This window comes from Callithrix jacchus, chromosome 1 (genome assembly GCF_049354715.1).
Source record: "Callithrix jacchus isolate 240 chromosome 1, calJac240_pri, whole genome shotgun sequence".
NCBI classification, from domain to species: Eukaryota; Metazoa; Chordata; class Mammalia; order Primates; family Cebidae; genus Callithrix; species Callithrix jacchus.
In genome coordinates, this window is record NC_133502.1 from 16882013 (window position 1) to 16904439 (window position 22427).

At 39.4% G+C, this 22427-nt stretch overlaps 1 protein-coding gene across 12 annotated transcripts in view; it reads right to left on the reverse strand.

The window, feature by feature from the left end:
- Positions 1–22427, reverse strand: part of NALCN (sodium leak channel, non-selective) — a 388832-nt gene that overhangs the window by 175282 nt on the left and 191123 nt on the right. For all 12 annotated transcript variants that reach the window (XM_078347271.1, XM_054246818.2, XM_054246767.2 and 9 more), the window contains 2 exons: positions 21258–21425; positions 13394–13585 (listed from right to left, as the gene is read on the reverse strand). In XM_078347271.1, coding sequence (XP_078203397.1) covers positions 13394–13585; positions 21258–21425 — 360 coding nt within the window. The remainder of the gene's footprint in view (positions 1–13393; positions 13586–21257; positions 21426–22427) is intronic.

Sequence of the window (22427 nt, forward strand, 5' to 3'; positions counted from 1 at the left end):
GGAATATGAATGAATTAAAGGAGCTGAAAAACACAATACGAGAACTTCGCGAAGCAAACGCAAGTTTCAATAGCCGAATTGACCAAGCAGAAGAAAGAATATCTGAAGTCGAAGACCAACTCAATGAAATAAAACGAGAAACCAAGATCAGAGAAAAAAGCGCAAAAAGGAATGAACAAAGTCTCCAAGAAATGTGGGACTATGTGAAAAGACCTAACTTACGTTTGATAGGTGTACCAGAAGGGGACGAAGAGAATGAATTCCAGCTGGAAAATACTCTTCAGGACATCATCCAGGAAAATTTCCCCCACCTAGCAAGACAAGCCAACACTCAATTGCAGGAAATACAGAGAACACCACAAAGATATTCCGCAAGAAGAGCAACCCCAAGGCACATAATCGTCAGATTCAACAGGGTTGAAATAAAGGAGAGAATACTAAGGGCAGCCAGAGAGAAAGGTCGGGTCACCCACAAAGGGAAGCCCATCAGACTCACAGCAGATCTCTCGGCAGAAACACTACAAGCCAGAAGAGAGTGGGGGCCAATATTCAACATTCTTAAAGAAAAGAACTTTCAACCCAGAATTTCATATCCAGCCAAACTGAGCTTCAGAAGTGAAGGAAGAATAAAATCCTTTGCGAACAAGCAAGTACTCAGAGATTTTGTCACCACCAGGCCTGCTTTAGAAGAGCTCCTAAAAGAGGCACTACACATAGAAAGGATCAATCAGTACCAGCCATTCCAAAATCACACTGAATGCTAAAGAGCTTCAACATAATGAAGAATCTACAACAACTAACAGGCAAAACAGCCACTTAGCATCAAAATGGCAGTATCAAATTCACACATAACAATATTAACCCTAAATGTAAATGGACTAAATGCACCAATCAAAAGACACAGACTGGCAAATTGGATAAAAATCCAAAACCCATCAGTGTGCTGTATCCAGGAAACCCATCTCACATGCAAGGATACACAAAGGCTCAAAATAAAGGGATGGAGGAAGATTTACCAAGCTAATGGAAAGCAAAAAAAAGCAGGAGTTGCAATTCTCATCTCTGATAAAATAGACTTTAAAGCAACAAAGATCAAAAGAGACAAAGAAGGCCATTACATAATGGTAAAAGGATCGATACAACAAGAAGAGCTAACGATCCTAAACATATATGGACCCAACACAGGAGCACCCAGATACATAAGGCAAGTTCTTAATGACTTACAGAAGGACTTAGACTCCCACACAATAATAGTGGGAGACTTTAACACTCCACTGTCAATATTAGACAGATCAACCAGACAGAAAATCAACAAGGATACCCAGGGCTTGAACTCAGACCTGGAGCAAGCAAACCTGGTGGACATTTACAGAACTCTCCACCCCAAATCCACAGAATACACATTCTTCTCAGCACCACATCACACCTACTCTAAAATTGACCACATAATTGGAAGTAAAGCACTGCTCAACAAATGCAAAACAACTGAAATCATAACAAACAGCCTCTCAGACCATAGTGCAATCAAGTTAGAACTCAGAATTCAGAAACCGACCCAGAACCGCACAGCTTCATGGAAACTGAACAACTGGCTCTTGAATGTTGACTGGGTAAACAACGAAATGAAGGCAGAAATAAAGAAGTTCTTAGAAACCAATGAGAATGAAGACACAACGTGCCAGAACCTCTGGGACACATTTAAAGCAGTCTCTAGAGGAAAATATATAGCAATAAGTGCCCATATGAGGAGAATGGAGAGATCCAAAATTGACACCCTATCGTCAAAATTGAAAGAGCTAGAGGAGCAAGATCAAAAAAACTCAAAACTCAGCAGAAGACAAGAAATTACTAAGATCAGAGCCGAGCTGAAGGAGATTGAGACACGAAAAACCCTTCAAAAAATCAATAAATCCAAGAGCTGGTTTTTTGAAAAGATCAACAAAATAGACAGACCACTAGCCAGATTGATTAAAAATAAAAGAGAGAACAACCAAATAGATGCAATAAAAAATGATAAAGGGGAAATCACCACAGATTCCACAGAAATTCAAACCATCATCAGAGAATATTACAAACAACTCTATGCACATAAACTAGTAAACCTGGAAGAAATGGATAAATTCCTGGACTCCTGTGTCCTCCCAAGCCTAAACCAGGAGGAAGCTGAAACTATGAATAGACCAATAACAAGGTCTGAAGTTGAGGCAGCAATTAAGAGCCTACCTCACAAAAAAAGCCCAGGTCCAGATGGGTTCACAGCCGAATTCTACCAGACACACAAGGAGGAGCTGGTACCATTCCTTCTAAAGCTATTTCAAACAATCCAAAAAGAGGGAATTCTTCCCAAATCATTTTATGAGACCAACATCATCCTGATACCAAAACCCAGCAGAGACCCAACAAGAAAAGAAAACTTCAGGCCAATATCCATGATGAACATAGATGCAAAAATCTTCAATAAAATATTGGCAAGCCGATTGCAACAGCAAATCAAAAAACTTATTCATCATGATCAAGTAGGATTCATCCCAGGGATGCAAGGCTGGTTCAACATACTCAAGTCTATCAACGTAATTCACCACATAAACAGAACCAAAAACAAAAACCACATGATTATCTCAATTGATGCAGAGAAGGCATTTGACAAAATTCAACAGCCCTTTATGCTAAAAACCCTCAATAAACTCGGTATCGATGGAACGTATCTCAAAGTAATAAAAGCTATTTATGACAAACCAACAGCCAATATCATACTGAATGGGCAAAAACTGGAAGCATTCCCTTTGAAATCTGGTACTAGACAAGGATGCCCTCTCTCACCACTCCTATTCAATATAGTACTGGAAGTTCTAGCCAGAGCAATCAGGCAAGAAAAAGAAATAAAGGGTATTCAAATAGGAAAGGTGGAAGCCAAATTGTCTCTATTTGCAGACGACATGATAGTATACCTAGAAGACCCCATCGCCTCAGCCCAAAAACTCCTGAAACTGATAAACAACTTCAGCAAAGTCTCAGGATATAAAATCAATGTGCAAAAATCACAAGCATTCGTCTACACCAATAACAGACTTAAAGAAAGCCAAATCAAGAGCGAACTGCCATTCGCAATTGCTACAAAAAGAATAAAATACCTTGGAATACAACTCACAAGGAATGTAAGGGACCTCTTCAAGGAGAACTACAAACCACTGCTCAACGAAATCAGAGAGGACACAAACAGATGGAGAAACATTCCATGTTAATGGTTAGGAAGAATTAATATCGTGAAAATGGCTATACTGCCCAAAGTAATTTACAGAATCAACGCTATCCCCATCAAGCTACCATTGACTTTCTTCACAGAACTGGAAAAAACCACCATGAACTTCATATGGAACCAAAAGAGAGCCCGCATAGCCAAGTCAATTCTAAGCAAAAAGAACACAGCGGGGGGCATCACACTACCGGATTTCAAACTATACTACAAGGCTACAGTAATCAAAACAGCATGGTACTGGTACCAAAACAGAGATATAGACCAATGGAACAAAACAGAGGCACCGGAGGCAACACAACATACATACAACTATACAATCTTTGATAAACCTGACAAAAACAAGCAATGGGGCAAGGATTCCATGTTTAACAAATGGTGTTGGGAAAACTGGCTAGCCATGTGCAGAAAGCAGAAACTGGACCCCTTCCTGACACCTTACACTAAAATTAACTCCAGATGGATTAAAGACTTAAACATAAGACCTGGCACCATAAAAACCCTAGAAGGAAATCTAGGCAAAACTATCCAGGACATAGGAGTAGGCAAGGACTTCATGAACAAAACACCAAGAGCATTGGCAACAAAAGCCAAAATAGACAAATGGGACCTAATGAAACTCCACAGCTTCTGCACGGCAAAAGAAACAGTCACTAGAGTGGATCGGCAACCAACAGAATGGGAAAAAAATCTTCGCAGTCTACCCATCTGACAAAGGGCTGATATCCAGAATTTACAAACAACTCAAGCAGATTTACAGGAAAAAAACAAACAAGCCCATTCAAAAGTGGGCAAAGGATATGAACAGATACTTTACGAAAGAAGACATATATGAGGCCAACAATCATATGAAAAAATGCTCATCGTCACTGGTCATCAGAGAGATGCAAATCAAAACCACATTGAGATACCATCTCACGCCAGTTAGAATGGCGATCATTAAAAAATCTGGAGACAACAGATGCTGGAGAGGATGTGGAGAAAAAGGAACACTTTTACACTGTTGGTGGGAGTGTAAATTAGTTCAACCATTGTGGAAGACAGTGTGGCGATTCCTCAAGGCCTTAGAAATAGAAATTCCATTTGACCCAGCAATCCCATTACTGGGTATATATCCAAAAGACTATAAATCGTTCTACTATAAGGACACATGTACACGAATGTTCATTGCAGCACTGTTTACAATAGCAAAGACCTGGAATCAACCCAAATGCCCATTGATAATAGACTGGATTGGAAAAATGTGGCACATATACACCATGGAATATTATGCAGCAATCAGAAATGATGAGTTCGTGTCGTTTGTAGGGACATGGATGAATCTGGAAAACATCATCCTCAGCAAACTGACACAAGAACAGAAAATGAAACACCGCATATTCTCACTCATAGGTGGGTGATGAAAAATGAGAACACATGGACACAGAAAGGGGAGTACTAAACACTGGGGTCTATTGGGGGGAAAAGGGGAGGGCCAGTGGGAGGGGGAGGTGGGGAGGGATAGCCTGGGGAGAAATGCCAAATGTGGGTGAAGGGGAGAAGAAAAGCAAAGCACACTGCCATGTGTGTACCTACGCAACTGTCTTGCATGCTCTGCTCATGTACCCCAAAACCTATAATCAAATAAAAAATTAAAAAAAAAAAAAAAAGATGATTCTGGGTCTCTTTCTTTTGTCTGGAAACACCTAGAACAGAAGTAGGCACCTTCTACCCTACACCCTATACCCTTCTATCATGAATTCCTCCCAACACTAGCCATTTCTATGTATTTGACCTCAAAGATGCCTTTTTTTACTATCCCTCTACATCCCTCCTCTCAAAACCTTTATGGTTTCATTTGGACTGATGCTGACATAGGCTATTCCCAACAACTCATCTGGACTGTCTTTCCCCAGGGGTTTAGAGGCAGCCCTCACTGTTTCAGCCAGTCACTTCAATTAGACCTCTCCCACCACCTCTACAGCCCGGCATTTTGCTGCAATATGTGAACAATTTATCCCTTTCTAGACTATTGTATTCAACACACCAACAAGCTTTTAATTTTTTTGGTTGGATGCAGGTACTGGGTGTCCAAAAGGAAGGCCCAATTAATATATCCAAAAGTTTCATACCTAGGACTGATCATAACTCCAAATACCTGAGAAATTCCACTGGCATGAAAGCAAGGTGTTCAACAAATCCCATTTCCTAAAACAAAAAAGGACTTGCTTTCCTTCCTCAGATTAGTGAGGTATTTCTGATTATGGATAACAAATTTTGCCATTATTACTAAACCCCTTTATGAACACACAAAAGGAAATCTTGACCAACCACCCACTCCCATCCCAGATCTTTATCATGCTTTGTTACCTAAAACGTGTCTTATCACAGGACCCTGCTCTAGGCCTTCCAAACTCAAGACCTTTTCATCTGTATTTACACCGTTCTCATAATCAGGTTCTTGGACTATTAGCCCAACCTATGGGAGACTCCTTCCAACCAGTGGCATATTTTTGAAAACAACTAGACCCCATTTACAAAAGCTGGCCTCTTTGCCTAAAAATTTTGGTCATAGCTCTCTAACTATCCCTGAGGCACAAAAACTCACGTTCTACAAACCCTTTCAGGTATTTTCTTCTCACAGTCTACAAGATATGATCAGCCATAAGGTTCTCACCCCCATCTCATCCTCTTGCATGTAAGCCCTACATTCAATCGTCCTTCAACCCTCTATTTCCCTTCAGAGATGCTCGTCACCTAATCCTGCCACTCTCTACCTTCAACACGGATTTTAAACTCTGAACAATACTCATGCTTTGATCTAACTGAAAGTTCTCTCTGTTTCACCATCTTCCACTCACATAAAGGGAGCCCCATACTGGTTTATAGATGGCAGTGCAGCAAAAAACCTTCCCCTCCAAGCAGGATATGCCATCATTGAGGGTATCATTATGATCCCCAATCTCTCCCATCTAGAAGAGTCATAGAGGCTGCCCCCTTGCCTTTGGGCACATCCACCCAACAAGCAGAAGTAGTTGCCCTAATAAGAGCATTAACCCCAGAAAAAACCACACAAGTTAATATATATACCGATTTTAAATATGCCTCTAACATCATCCATTCCAATGCCCAAATTTGGAGTGAATGGGGCTATCTCACAGCTAAGAGAATCCCTATCATTAATGTAAAACTCATCCATCATCTATTAAAGGTAGCTCTACCTCTAGAAAAGGTTATAGCTATCCATTGCAAAAGACATCAATCAGAAAAAAACCACATTTCTTTAGGGAACCATGAGGCTACTATGGGGCAAAACATGCCTGAACCAATCACCCAATTCCCCAATACGTAACTTCCCTCCATCCAACATATCCCTTCTCTTTATCCAGAACACCAGCACAACTAATCGCAGCGGGGACACAATTTAACCCCAGCATACTGGTTCATACAAAACAAATTAGTCCCACCTGACCCTGAAAAAAAAAAAACAGTTCTTCTACGAGACATCCATCCCTCTTCCACACTAGCCATTCCCCTCTACAACATTTCTTAAGTTCCCATACACACATAACCCCAGCTATAAAGGAAGAGTTAAAAGCCATTTCCCATTAATGCTCTACTTGCCAGACTGCTTCACCTTATTCCAACACTAGACCCTCTTCTTTCCCGAGGCATCAAGCCAGGGAACACCTTCCAGGACAGGACTGGCAAATTGATTTTACCCATATGCCCCCAGCAAAAACGGTTTGATTTCTTTTAGTTTTGGTTGATACATTTTTGGGATGGGTTGAGGTTTTTCCCCAACCAACAAATGTGCTTCTAGTGTTATTTCCAAATTAAGAACAGAAATCATCCCCAGGTTTGGGGTCCCTCTTTATTTTCAATCTGATAATGGCCCTGGATTCATTTCTTACATTACTCAAACACTTGCACAAGCCCCTATGAGTTGCCTGGAAGCTACACATCCCCTATCGACCACAATCTTCAGGAAAGGTTGAAAACAAATGCATTCCAAAGACACCCTCACCAGGTACTTCAAACACATAAAGGCTGGGTTACACTTTTGCCTTTAGCCCTTCTAAAAATTCAGGCACTCTCACGTCAACCTTTAATGCTCAGCACCTTTGAGCTCATGTATGGGAGACCACTTGCCCCTTTTGCTCCACCTCAGGGTCAAGCAGCATCACTACTAACCCTCGTTTCCCTTCCTCTACCTATCATCTGCCACTTCACTTGGGAATATGCTGACAAATACCTGTCACAACTCATCACAGACTCCTTTAACCCCTCCCTACAGCCAGGAGATGAGTTCTGAGAGGTTCCAGTCTTACCTGCAATCCCCCCTCACATCTGAATGGAAGGGAGCTTACCAGATCATCCTTACTACACCCATGGCAGCAAAACTCCAGGGACTCCCCAACTGCTTTCATTATACTTCTCTCAAGGAAACAGATTTCCCTTCACCACATACCCAAGCAACCAAATCCAAAACCCCTTCAACCTTCTCTTGTATCTCCGCAGGACCTACTTCCCTTCATCTCACCTGAGTCCTGTAGGAAAGGAGGAGAAATCCACATAAGCTGCTTATGTCTCTTTCTCTCCCAAACTTTCAAGTTTGCTAACCAACCTTGTTACAGACCTTCAGTGGTACCCTTAACAAAGGTCCCATTATATATCCTGATCAGCTTCTTACTGTTCTATGGGAACTGTGGCTTCAAGAAACTTTCCAGGACTTTACTCCTACCCAAATAACCTTTTGCTCTTTTCGCTTGTTTCTTTGAATATAATTTCCCTAAGCACATCAACCTCACCAGTAAAACCACTCCTCACTGCTCTCAAACTAGAACGCTCTACAAAATTTACACAATAGCTCTTGCTTCAAGCTAGCTCTTCCTTTGCTCCTGGAGCGCTGAATATGCTTATTGCTGTCTTCCTCAGCTTACACGGCCCTTCCTACACCCCTTCATCACCTTTTAACAGGAAATATAACCCTAACTTATAAACTCCAAAAAGGAGCTTCTGTTTTTGAAGGAGCTGATACTCTGTTTGGCGATTATCTCACTTCCAGGGCCAACTGGGCAAACATTATTTCAAACCTACTACAACTCCCTACAATGCCTTAAGCCTTAAGACCCTCCCTTTGAAGGGCCCATAACTACACACGTCCCCCTCTTACAACAAGCCTCACTTTGCTTTTCAGCCTCCAGGGAAATTTCCCTGGAGGGTCCTTAACATCTAACCAATGCAACCACACTATCATTGTTAAACATCCCTCTGACCCTCAAGGTAAGCAGGTTGATGACCAAATATCAACTCTCCGTTTGCTCTGAAGAAAATGGACCATTTCTGCAACCTGCTTGTTTTATAGCCTTTCCCTCAACCAATGCCTCCAGCTTAACTTGTGTGGCCCCCAGTGCCCACCTTTTCCCATGGCTCAATATCAGTGGTGCAACAGTGGATCTCATTCAAGGTGTAAAAAATAACTTTTCCTCTATCTCTTCCATAGTGGGGTCTCCTTAGCCTTCTCCTTGTCCACCTGGAGTAATGAACCACAGGAAAGAAGACACCCCACCTTTAATTTGCTTATTGTCTTTCCTTATCTCCACCTATATTTATGACAAAGGCTTGTTGTTTTTGTGTGGTACCAACACACGGCTTTGTCTTCCCACCAACTGGAACAGAACCTGTATCCTAGTTTATTTTTCTCCCTCCATTGGACTAGTTTCTCCTAATCAGTCTTTGCCCATTCCATCCATCGCTGCCTTACGTATAACCTCCGGGATTGGTGAAGAGCAGACAGATTGGCCAACTCCTTAACATCCTTTAAAGCTTTTCAACAGAATTACAGGATTCATTAGAAGATATAGCTCAAAGCCTTATCAGAGTCCAAGACCAACTGGACTCCTTGGCTAGAGCAGTCCTCCAAAATAGACTGGGATCCATTCTTATAACAGTGGAAAAAGGGGGCCTCTGCCTCTCATCGGTTGAGGAATGTTGCTTCTATCTCAGTCATTCGGGCCTATTAAGAGAGATTGCTAAAAAACCTAAAGGCTAAAAAGCTAAATGGACACCAAAACAACAAAATAAATTCTTGGTTTTAGAAATAAAATTCTAACATGAACCATCCCACTCCTGGGCCAATAATATGCCTAGGGCTAATGTGCTTACCCCGCTTAATCAACCTTTTTCAAAGATTTTTTAACTGACAGGATCATGGCCATCTCACAATTACCCAAAAAAATCTACAGATGGCATTACTCCTACAATCAATCTGAGACCAAAGAACTCTCTGACCTCCCCAGCCCCAGCAGGAAGTAGCCAGAAAGAACATGCCACCCCTCTTCCTGTTTATAACTGTAGGGACTAGATTGACAGAGCAGGAGTGTCATCATCTTGGACAAACACCACCTTTTTTAGTTCCCCTTGATTAAAAAAACACCTAAATCCAGCCCCCAAACATCAGCCTAATGGTTAATGTCAGCGTAACCAGAAACATTCCCACCCTAAGATAAAACCCTCTCCTACCAGATACATTCTAACCCTGAGATAGCCACTCCTGCAACCAGAGACATTCCAACCCCGCAATAAACTTTCCCTCACATAGAAATATTCTGAACCTGCAATAAGCTCCCCACTGCCTAAACCTTAAATGCCCTTAGTCCGTAAGAGAGAATGCTCCCGACCAAAATTGGCCAGAAGCTCCTCTCAAGTTTATTCTTCAAAATAAACCTGTCTTTGATGATTGAGCTGCTTTTTGTGTTTCTTTCCTCTCCAGCTGTTTCAATAGCAATCTTCATGAACCAGATAACAATCCCTATGTTCCCGTGGAAAAGATGGCCAGCTTCTCTTTTTATTTACCCAGTGAAGGGGCAGACCCAGAGAAGGTAGGCCTAACAACACGGCTATCATCATGGCTTTCCTCCCTCCAGCCTCCTGTCCAGGATTCCTGCTCCTGCCAAAATCTTATGTGTGATCCTTCAGGCCTGATCACAGGCAATGGGAGACCTCTCAGGTGACCACTCCCCTCCCCACCCTAGACACAGTACATGACCAGGGCATTGGCATTTCTGGAGGGGCCTGCACTTTATGACTCAGCCCCACCCTGCCAGGCCAGCTGGGCTCAGGGCCATAGCTGCAGTCCCAGACCAGGTCCCTCCATGCAGAAGCCTCCTGATCAGGGCCCAGCTGACCCACTTCCCTCAATGCTGGCTCCATTCCTTTCTACTCCTATCCCTTCCTTCCTTATGCTTCCCCTCCCTGGGTGCAGGAGCGGCTGGAGACTTTTGTTCGGGACTGTTTAGCAAGGAAAAGAGACCTCCCTCCCCTAAGCGTGCTGATCCACCCAACCCTTAACCAACACCTCCGTATGCTGAAGAGCTGGAGAGCTCTGCCTACCTTTGCCTCCTGCCTGCACTATTGCAGCGGGGGAAGACAGGCTTGATTGTAACTTTCAGCTTGGCTTGCTGTGCTGAGGATCACCTTGACACCTGGTAGCTCAACACTTGTCTAAGGCTGATCTTTGTCCTCGGGATGTGGGTACTGCCTTTCTCCACCTCTGCAGGAACCTTTGCCATCATCCTCCTCATCTCACTCACCTCCAGCCTCACCATCTACTTGCCCTCGCTCCTCAGCATTTAAACAGTAAATGCACCTGAAAGCAATAACTCAAGCATACCCCAGGAATGACCCTTCTTGCCAGACACACCTGAATGTGTGTTCTGAGCTAGGAAATCTGGGCGTTGCCAACGTGGAGATCAGCTCCTTGTCTATGAGGAACATCTGAGCCCCCATCTCACTCCGTGGAACACTGATTATACAGGGAATTGAGGCCCCGAGCCTGGGGTGAATTAAAATTTCCAGGTGGAGGTTGATGGGGGAGTGTGCTAAGTAAAAATGCTATGTAAATTGCATTCCTTTTGTAAGCAGTTCCAGTTCTCCCACCCAGCCAGCCACCATTGGACTCCCTCCCCTGTATGTAAGCCCTCAATAAAACCCCATGTCTAGTCTGCTGGCTCTGAGTCTCTTCTTCAATCTCTTGCACCTGATACCTTCCCTACTGGAGTTGATAGGAGTTTGGTATGACAAACACAATCACACTTTCAATTGACTTCACAGCTCCTTGGCCTTCTATCCTCTTCCTATTGATGGTTCTTGCTCTCTAAGTTCTGGTACAAAAATTTGCTCACCTCAGACATTTAGTATATGCTGTAACTGTGACAGGAATCTGTTTCCTTGCACTTCCTTTGGTTACATCTAGCTGTTGGAGCCACCTGTTCCTACAAGCCTTCCTGGACTTTTCTGTGCCTGGGAATGGGTCTTGCCTGTGGGTCCCCAGAGCACCTGGTGTCTGCCTTCATCAAGGCCTGTGGTGCCCTGTGCTCACCTACTGGTTCCTCCCCTCAACTGAGAATTCCTTAAGAACTGATGTCCCCATGATCGCCTAAATGACCAGACACTTTAGAGAGTCTTTAAAGGTCACTCCCAGATTCCCTAGCTCGAAACACAAATTCAGGTGTGTCTGGCAAGAAGGGTCATTCTCAGGGTATGCTTGAGTTATTGCTTTCAGGTGCATTTACATACACTGTTCAAATGCTGATGAGAGAAGGCAAGTAGATGGTGAGTTTGGAGATGAGTGATAAGGAGGATGAAGGCAAAGGTTCCTGCAGAGGTGGAGAAGGCAGTATCCACAGCCTGACAGTGGACAAATGGTTGGCAGCACACGAATGAAGAATCCGCATTATAAAGGGATGAATTCCAACACTGGTAGCTCAAATAGTAAATTTAGCACAGGATTAAAAGAAAAATCTCTAGAGTAAAGCTAAGCTAGCTATTAAAAATATAGACCATTTTGCTGTCAAAGCTTAATTTTTAAAAAATATGCTGTTTTTTTTTTTTTTAACCACAATATTATTCCTTTCATATGATACAGTTTGGCTATGTCCCCACCCAAATGTCATCTTGAATTATAGCTCCCATAATTCCCATGTGTTATGGAAGGGACCAAGTGGGAGATAATTGAATCATGGGGGTGGCTCCCCCCAAACAGATCTCTGGTAGTGAATAAGTCTCATGAGATCTGATGGTTTAATAAGAGGTTTCTCCCTCTGCTTGGTTCTCATTCTATCCTGCATGCTGCCAAGTAAGATGTGCCTTTTGCCTTCCACCATGATTGTGAGACCTCCCCAGCCACGTGGAACATTGAGTCCATTAAACCTCTTTCTTTACAAATTACCCAATTTCTTCATGTATGTCTTTATCAGCAGTGTGAGAATGGACACCATATAATCGGCCTTACTATTTTAACTTAGGATAAAAATATATACATTCTCTGTCTTGGTCATTGTATTTTTTTATTTTTCTAAGTCCACATGGAGTTAAATTTCAAGGTCCTTCTGGTTAGGAGATTTTATCTCCTACATGAGTTTTGTTTATGGATCAATTGGATTTCTAATTTCCTTTTTAGCCTAAGTGAATTCTAATGAGAAAGCTGAAAGACATTTCAAATCTGAAGAGCCTATGAGTTTTATTTTATTGAAAATCAAAAGCTCCTTCTAGATTCTGCCCAACATAAAAATATGTAAACTATAAAACATTAAAATGTTAACTCTCTTGAACACAAAAATGCAAACTTTATTTTAAAATTATGTATTTTAATTTATAGGTTAAGAATCCTAGTTTTCAGGTTTCAGCATCTAGCGCTATTAGATGGGGAAATTTTAATTCACCCCAGGCTCGGGGCCTCAATTCCCTGTATAGTCAGTGTTCCACGGGGTGAGATGGGGGCTCAGATGTTCCTCAGAGACAAGGAGCTGATCTCCACGTTGGCAACGCCCAGATTTAAGAATCGTAAAATACATAATTAAAATTATGTATTTTAATTTATAGGTTAAGAATCCTAGTTTTCAGGTTTCAGCATCTAGCGCTATTAGATTATTTCCAGAATTTTAGAATTGATATATAATCTGACAATGCTGAAAATGGGCTCAAACACCTGCACCCTGCTGAAGAGACAATTTTAAATATTAAAATCTAATTATCCCAAGTTATCAAAAATAGGACAATACTTCTGAGCCACTGCTAAAGTGAAATTACTTTGATGTTAATCATTATTACTAAAATAAGAACAATGAATTTAACTTACTGCATTTTTAAAATTCTTACCCTTGGAAAAGTCGTAAATCTGTCCAGTTCTTCGACAAAGCAGAACATTTGCAAACTAATTGCTGACATAACAATCAAGAGGCTGGCAGTAAATACAACCAAACTCCCCAGCTTTTTTCCAGGTCCGAATATCTTGTACACAAAGTCTTCTAATGCAGGTGAAATCTTAATCAGCCGAACTACTCGGAGAACCTATCATGGGAGAGAGAAACATTTATTTACACAATGATCATTTATTGACACTGAATCTTAAATATGTTCATACTAAAATATCATTTTTATAGTGCGTTATAAAAATCCTACCTCTCCATTTGGAAATCTAGTGACTAAAAATAATACAGTAACCAAGTTATTGGTTTAGCTCAGTGCCTGCCACATAACAAGGACTCAATAAATCTCAAATGAATGGATGAACTGTTTTAACTAATTTAACATATTATATGATTACACAAAATGATATTAACTAGTATACATTGTTGAAATAATATTTTTCTAATGTTCAAATATGCAAGGAAAACTTTAATTCAACACAAGTTGAGCAACCCTAATCTGAAAATTCAAAACACAAAATGCTCCAAAATTTGAAACTTTTTGAGTGCTGATATGAGGCCACAAGTGAAAAATTCTACACCCAACACCTTTGTTTTATGATGTTTCCATGTACACAAGCTTTGCTTCATGCATAAAAAACTATTCAGAATATTGTGTACAACTACCTCCAGGGAATGTATTTGAGGTGTTTATAAAACATGAACAAGTTTTGTATTCAGACGTGGGTCCCATTCCCAGGATATCTCTTATGCATATATATATACAAATATTCCAACATGTGACAAACACTGAAAGCCAAAACACTTCTAGTCCCAAGCATTTGGGATACAGATACTCAACCCGTATTAGTTACATTCATTGCCTCATAAAGTATGTTCCTAGGTATTATTAGAAAATCATAAAGAAACGGAAAAAGAAACAAACTTTTGTCAAGAATCTTTACTTCTTACTGAGATTACCAACCCAATATCCATTTTCTCCTTTTTCCTTTAAAAACAGAACTTTCCAGATTTTAACCTAGCAAGTGGCTGCCTGGGTTACAGCCGACACATTACAGTCTCCCTCATAGCTGGGCATCTCAAGTGGACTGGGTTCAGACCTATGGATTGTGAGAGGATATGATTCACCTAAGTTTCGATGCATTAAGTTAAACCTTTCCTGGATCCTTTTATAAATGCCATCCTCCTGCCTGGAAATGGAAACAAATAGAGTAGTCCCTTTGGACCAGAAATAGAAGGCCTGCGTAGAATATAACAGGTGTTGTCCAACCCAACAGGCTGGGTGATCATGAGGGGCACAGCCTTGTGCTTTTCCTGCATACCCACCAACTGCTGCTGAGACACAAACTTCTGTCTTATGTAAGTTTGTATTTTTGGATTCTTTGTTATATGCACTTAACTATTCTATACATATATATGTGTGTGTATATATTTACATATATTTTAGTTATGCATCGCATAATGACTTTTGAGTCAAGTATGAGCCACATATAGGATGGTGGTCCTCTGAGACTGTACCTTTTCTATATTTATCTATGTTTAGATACACGAATACCATTGCACAATAATTGCCTACAGTATTCAATGAAGTCATACACCATACAGGTTTGTAGCCTAGGAGCAATAGCCTAGGTATGTAGTAGGGTATACATCTAGGTTTGTGTAAGTAAACTCTATAATTGCACAACAACAAAATTGCCTAACAATGCATTTCTTAGACTCTGCTAAGTGATGCATGACTGTGTATATACATATACACACATATACATCTAAATATATGCAGCTATATTTAGATGTTTTGCATACATACATTTGCAAAAATAATGTAATTAATTACAAATCTGTTCACTCATTTGTTTAACAAATATTGATTGATTACTATGTGCCAAACTTTGTGTTGGACAAATACAATTAAATGGCTACCATTACAAAGAGAGTATAACACAAATACACAGCTTTCAAAGACATATTTTTATGATTAATATGTATAAATTGGTATATTATTAAAAGCTGAAGTATATAGTGTGAAAAATACAACTTTTCATTAAGTCTAAGATTTAGCTCTCAGAAAGAAAAAATGCTGCCAATTAAAGTATAACACACCACTGATTATAACAACTCTGAAATTTAGATATATTAACATAAGAAAATTGCATTCTTGGCATAAATGAAATATATTTTATACAATGATTGGCCAAGATTATTTGATGTCAGTAAGAGATTGAGTTGTCTGTGAAAGATGAATAGTGTATTTGCAATACAGTAAGAAATGAAAATGCATTTTAAAAACTAGATTTGAATTTTTACATGTCTAAAATAACATACATTTGTCTTTGGCTTTCCAGTGCCTCTAGCTTCTTCAGCTCTGCATGATTTTCCTTTGGCAAATCATTCCTACCCCGCTCTTAATGCAGAAGTGCAAGAGGGACTCCCCGCCCCTCACGATCCAGGTCTGGCCAGAGTATTCACAATCATCTGAGTCATCCTCAGGGCTTTTGCTGGATGCCTTTAATAAGAAATGTTCTATTTTTAAATCCCCAATGGGCACCTGCTGTAAAAGTCATGCAAACCATAAGCTCCTGGGAGCCACCTTTGCCTCCACATGGAGAAAGCCAGCTTAAGAGTGACACCAACAGGCTGGGTGCGGTGGCTCACGCCTGTAACCCCAGCACTTCGGGAGGCCAAGACAGGCAGATCACAAGGTCAGGAGATCAAGATCATCCTGGCTAACACGGTGAAATCCCGTATCTACTAAAAATGACAAAAATTAGCTGGGCATGGTGGCATGCGCCTGTAGTATCATCTATTTGGGAGGCTGGGGCAGGAGACTCGCTTGAACCCAGGAAGTGGAGGTTGCAGTGAGCTGAGATCATGCCACTGCACTCCAGCTTGAGCCACAGCGCGATACTCCTTCTCAAAAAAGGAGAAAAAGAATGACAAGAAAACACCAACAGAAAAAAGGCAGGTGAAGACAGAGTGAGCCCCATGATGGCATATTAACCTCTGAATTTTGTCATGCCTGAAACCACATTTACCGCATTTACTTTGATTTAACAGGAAATATCAGTGGTCGGTCTTATCATTCCTATTGTCTGCAGAATGTAAATGATATGGTTTATAGCACATAAGTAAACCAATTGAAAAAAATGACTAAAGTTGTGAAATGCCCATTTCCTTCATGCTAATTTGAAATTTTTAACACAATATGTAAAGAAAAAAACGCATGTTGGAAATTTTTTGTTCAGATTAAGCATCATACTACAGGGTGAAGCTACCAGTTTATCCTGCTGTAATTCTTAACACACATTCCAGATCAGAACAAATTGCTCTCAGATAATCTCTACAAAGAATAGGCAAACAGGCTTTATCATACAAACTATTTAAGTATTAACATTTATATTAATATCCAGAATAATAATCTGGAAAGATTTCACATTTTTATCAGATTTGTCTGTTCTCAGACATAAATAATTCAGTACCTAACTGTAAATGGCTGAATCGAGACAAATTTACAGGATCAATTACCAGCTCAGAGCTCAAATTTCAGTAGTTTTCCTGAGTTGTATTAAAATCATAACTGAAAGATTGATTTTGAAACCCATCCCAAATTCTAGTAAAAACAGCCTGCACATCTGTGCAATTTTAATGAACTAATATTTCATTAGCTTGAAAAAGGTGGAACTATTTAATACAACTTCCACATTGGTGATTTGATCAGCATTTTCAAAGGGTTAAACCTGAATTCCTAGAAAGGAAAATCCTCATTGGTGAGTCTAATTGTGCCTCTTCATTTATTCAGGCCTTTCATTCTATCTATCCTGTGAAGCTTTTTGATTTGTGTTCCTATAGATATGACATAAAGTAAACCATACTCTCAAAGGTAAGCTCTTCAGAACATTTTGTGGTTGTCTCCAAAACACATTTTCCTGGTCACATTTCTGAGTCCTTCTCTTAAAAATCACTGTTGATTTGTAGTGAGATGCTGTAGAAACTGCATCGTTAGGAATATAAATCTGAAATTCAAGTTCTTGGGAAGAAGTTTCAGCTCCATCACTTACTAGGTATGTGGTCTTGGGCAAGTCAACAGATTTCCTGAGACTTCAGTTTACACATACAGTCTTTATCTCAGGGATTATCATGAGAATCAAATGAGACAATGCACTTAGCAAGGTGCCCGGCACAGAAAATTCACAAGAAGCACCAGTCAACATCATCATGATGATATGGGTATGTAAGAACCACAGCATTTTGTAAGACTTCATGATTTCCCATAGGCCCATGCTGCTCTGCATTCGTTGCAGCTCAGCCTCTCTGGCCTTTGTGCTACTCCTTGAACACATCAATCACGCACCCACCTCAGGACATGCTCAATGTGACTCTCTCTACCCAGAACGCTTCCCCTTGGATAGCCTTATGGTTTAATCCTTCACTTCATTCAGTCTCTGCGCAAACCTCACCTCTTCAGAGGGGGCTTCTTGGAACAACTAATCTAAAATAGCACCCTACTGCACAATCTCTATTCTTTTTACCCTGCACACTTCTTCCTTAAGATGTTTCCAGCACTTGTACTTTGCATTCCTTTGTGTACTTCTTTGTGAACTCTTTGCCCTTTAAAATTTAAGCTTAATAAAATGGGAACGCTTTCTGCTTTGCCCACTGCTCCATCTTCAGTATCTGGAACAGTGGCTGATGCAGAGTAGGAGCTCAGTAAATATTACTTAAATAAATACATGAAAAACATCAGTAATTAGTCTAACAGATAACTAATATTTAAAAGGAAGCCACCTTGTACTAAACTTTACTTTATTTAAATGTGAGAAAGCATTCCTATTTTTCCACATCCTCTCTAGCATCTGTTGTCTCCTGATTTTTTAATGATCGTCATTATAACTGGCGTGAGATGGTATCTCCATGTGGTTTTGATTGGCATTTCTCTAATGACCAGTGATTATGAACTTTTTTTCATATGTTTGTTGGCTTCATCAATGCCTTCTTTTGAAAAGTGTCTTTTCATATCCTTCACTCACTTTTTGGTGGGAGAAAATGTGGCACATATACACCATGGAAGACTATGCAGCCATAAAAAAGGATGAGTTCATGTCCTTTGCAGGAACATGGATGAAGCTGGAAACCATCATTCTCAGCAAACTAACACAGGAACAGAAAACCAGACACAGCATGTTCTCACTCATAAGTGGGAGTTGAACAATGAGAACACATGGACACAGGGAGGGAAATATCACATACCCACACCAGGGTCTGCTGGGGGTGAGGGGCTAGGGGAGGGATAGCAGGAGGAAGGGGGATTGGGGAGGGCTAGCATTGGGAGAAATACTTAATGTAGATGACATGGTGATGGATGCAGCAAACCACCATGGCACGTGTATACCTATGTAACAAAGCTGCATGTTCTGCATATGTACCCCAGAACTTTAAGTATAATAAAAAAGTTAAAAATAAAATAAACGTGAGAAATATGAAATTGCCTAAGGAGAGACTTGTTGCCAACATAGTAAAGAATGGTTGATTGAAATGAGAAGTGTGAGGACTAATGGGGAGACCAATGTGGGCCCTTATATAAAGAGCCACTCTGTCTGCTACAGTGGAGTCTCCACACTCAAATTTGCAAAAATCCTTGTGACACCTAAGTTTCTCAAGAGATTCACTTTTTAGCCACAAATTAATTGACATCTTTTTTCATTATTAATACATTAGAAAAAGATAAATATGGCCATGTATAGAGAGATACAAATGAAAATCATTTAATCATTAACATAAATTAGAACCAATTACAGAAAAATCTGAAATTTCAAACTTCACTATGATTTCACTTCCTATCAATCAATTATCTATCTATAAAATGTTTACAGTCTTATAGGCTAATTTTAGGTATTCTGTAAAAAACAGACTAGCAGGGAAAAAAATCAAACATGATAACCAGAGTAGGAAACTAGAGATGATTAATAATTTGTAATAAGTTGATTTCTCTCTACTCATTTTTTTCCATTTTATAGATATTTTACATACATATATAATAAATGTATACCTATATGTAGTTATGTATGCAATGTATACTGTTTATCATTTAAATAAAACAGTCATATTTCTAAGTTATAAAAAACTCTAATTTTATGGTAAAATCTGTTATGATTTATTAAGCTATTCCTCAAATGTTATTGAAATCGTTTCTATTTTTTCTCTCATTAACCATTCTATAATAAATATTTTGCCCACAAAATTTTGATCTTTTCCAACTTTTCATTGAAAAATGTTATGTCCGAGACTATAGCAATATTAAGGCCCTGAATATAGTTTATACTGTACCTTTGCTGAAATAGGCAACGCTAATTTTCTTAATCGGGTTACTTTAATAGCTTTGTAGAAAAGGTATCTTGTTTTGATCTAAAACATATTCTCTACAATTATGTGTAATGATGCCCTAAGATAGGCACTCAATGGCCATGACCACTTCATGAATCTAGATAGCAGTGCACAAGAGCATGTAATCCCATGAATGTTTGGAGAGCACATTTTGTATCAAGGATTTTAAACATGTATATCTTTTGCCCCAGCTGTGTCACTTATGATAGCCAAGCTTCAGGATATAACTCAGCAAATGAAGAGAGATTTACATCCACAGATGCTGAGGGAGGTGAGCGCTTGAACCATGAAAACCATCTGTGGTTTCAATATGCTTAGCTGTGATTACAAGGGCTCAGCTTTTTGCCTGGGTTTGTGGGGGGGTTTGCTTTTCACTTTTTGTGAATTATATTTGCATGTCCTTTCCCCCAGGTACTAAAAGTTTCTAGTTACATGTGATCTGGCAGCTAAAGTGAATATTGTTCTGAAAATAATACTTTGGAATTACTAATAAATAAAATCAACGAAGTTGCAATGCATGTTCTGTTTCCTGTGGGGTTAGAGTCCTGTTTCTCACAATTACTTCTTTAAAATTCTACTGCCACTTTATTTCCCAACTATTTAACAATATCTATTTATAAAACAGTCAATGCGCATTCAGGTGTTTCCGTGATAAATTATATAAACGACCAAGTTTGAATCAGGAAAATAACTATATTTGAGGTGTTTGTGACTAGAATAGCAGGCATTCCTATTTTATCATTTTGACTAAGTATTTACCAGGACAACGAACATGTTGCTATATTCAATAATTACAAGGAATGTAACTAATAATTACTGTTTATTGCATAATGAGAAAGCAATGTGATTCAATATTCCACATTGAAAAAGATATCCAATTATTATAAATTAAATAAGAATTTTAAGTGACATTATTTAACCATCACAAAGAAAGTAACAGGCATTTATGAATAATACTATATGACTGATTACAATCTGTAAAAGTAAGTTTTCTAAACCTTTAATATTTTCACTATAAATCACTGTTGAGCAAACACCTAGGCTAATTGACAAGGAAGATATACAGTTGGGATTAAATTAGTGTTTCCTGCTCTTTAAAGTTTGTGCCACCATCTTACGTATTTTAAAATTTGATACGTAAGTATGGGTATACATTATCCATATGTAAAACTATGTGTATGTATATACTACTAATTTAGGAAAAGTAAGTAAAATATCTACATTGTTCCTGTGAATTTTCAGTAGTTTAAAAAGCTGTTGTTACAATTTGTGAATGCACTATTTCTAATATTTAAAATGTCATTGTGCCTTTCTCGAGTTCATACTTACCATGCATATATTATATATAATTCTATGTGATTGTTAAAATCATGTGATAGGTATTTACTCTGGAAATAAAATTTCTAAAGACAAATAGGCATTATATGTATTACCTGAAAGTACGTGAATTGCGAATGGTAAAGATCTGGATATACGTGAAGAGTAGTTCCAATTACAAGTAGTAGTTCGAATTTATGGAGAGATGAGCTAATATAGCCAGTAAATCCCAAACACCATATCTTCAGAAGTGCTTCCAAATCAAAAAGGACTGTAAAAGCCACCTAGAGAAACAAAGAGACATTGAAATTGCAGTTCAAAACTATAATTTATTCTAAATCATGTCCTATATTTGTCAGCGTATGAATCTTTGTCACCGTCATATACAATGACAGATGAACATGCTGTCTGTGTACAGATTTTTGAGTTGCAGTTCTATTCTCTGTATTCTATGTATACTGATTCACTACCTTCTATTTTCCAATATCGTAGATGAGTCATCCATTGCGCAATCCATTTATTTTACCTTTTCAGGTTACTTATGCCTGTTCAGAGGCTGCAAGAGGTTTTTTCTTTATGCTTGCAGCCAAGGAAGGTCACCAGGACATGAGTAAGAATCTATTTTCATTTAACCGCGCTAAAATTTCATGAGCTCTTTCAGTCTGCAGACTTGGGTTTTCTTTCATTTAGGAGCGCTTTCTTCTGTTGTTTATGATTACTTTTCTTCTATCTGTTCCCTTTGTCTCTTCAGGGACTCCTATTACTCACACCTGTGTGGTCGGGTGATTTACTCTGCCCTTATTATTATATCTCTACCACTTTTTGAGTTATTTTCCCCCACTTCATCTCCCACATCAAAAACGAGCTCTCAATGACTAAGTCCTTTTTAAAATCATTTTTTGGACAGTTTTAGTTGAAGCTACAGAAATTTCATTTTGTGCCCTACTTACTTTTCCCTGAGACATTAAAACAACAACAACAACAACAACAAACTATTCTCTCTCCTGTCATTCTACTTGCTTGGGAAATCTCCATACTAGACATTTGTTTTGACTCTCTGAGTTTCATCCTTAGTTCCTGGGTCCTCCCTTTGTGTGGGAATTAACTTTTCTTTCCTTCCCCATGGATATATGTTTTTGATGTAATTGTCATTTGTCTTTTATGCTATCTTAATCCATGGCAAATGAGGGGTCGTAGAGGGCACCATAGTTTATGGAGGCGAAATACCTGAAAAGCCATATTCCTTTGCTGAACATCTGAAGCCACATTAATGATGGGGGAAAGAA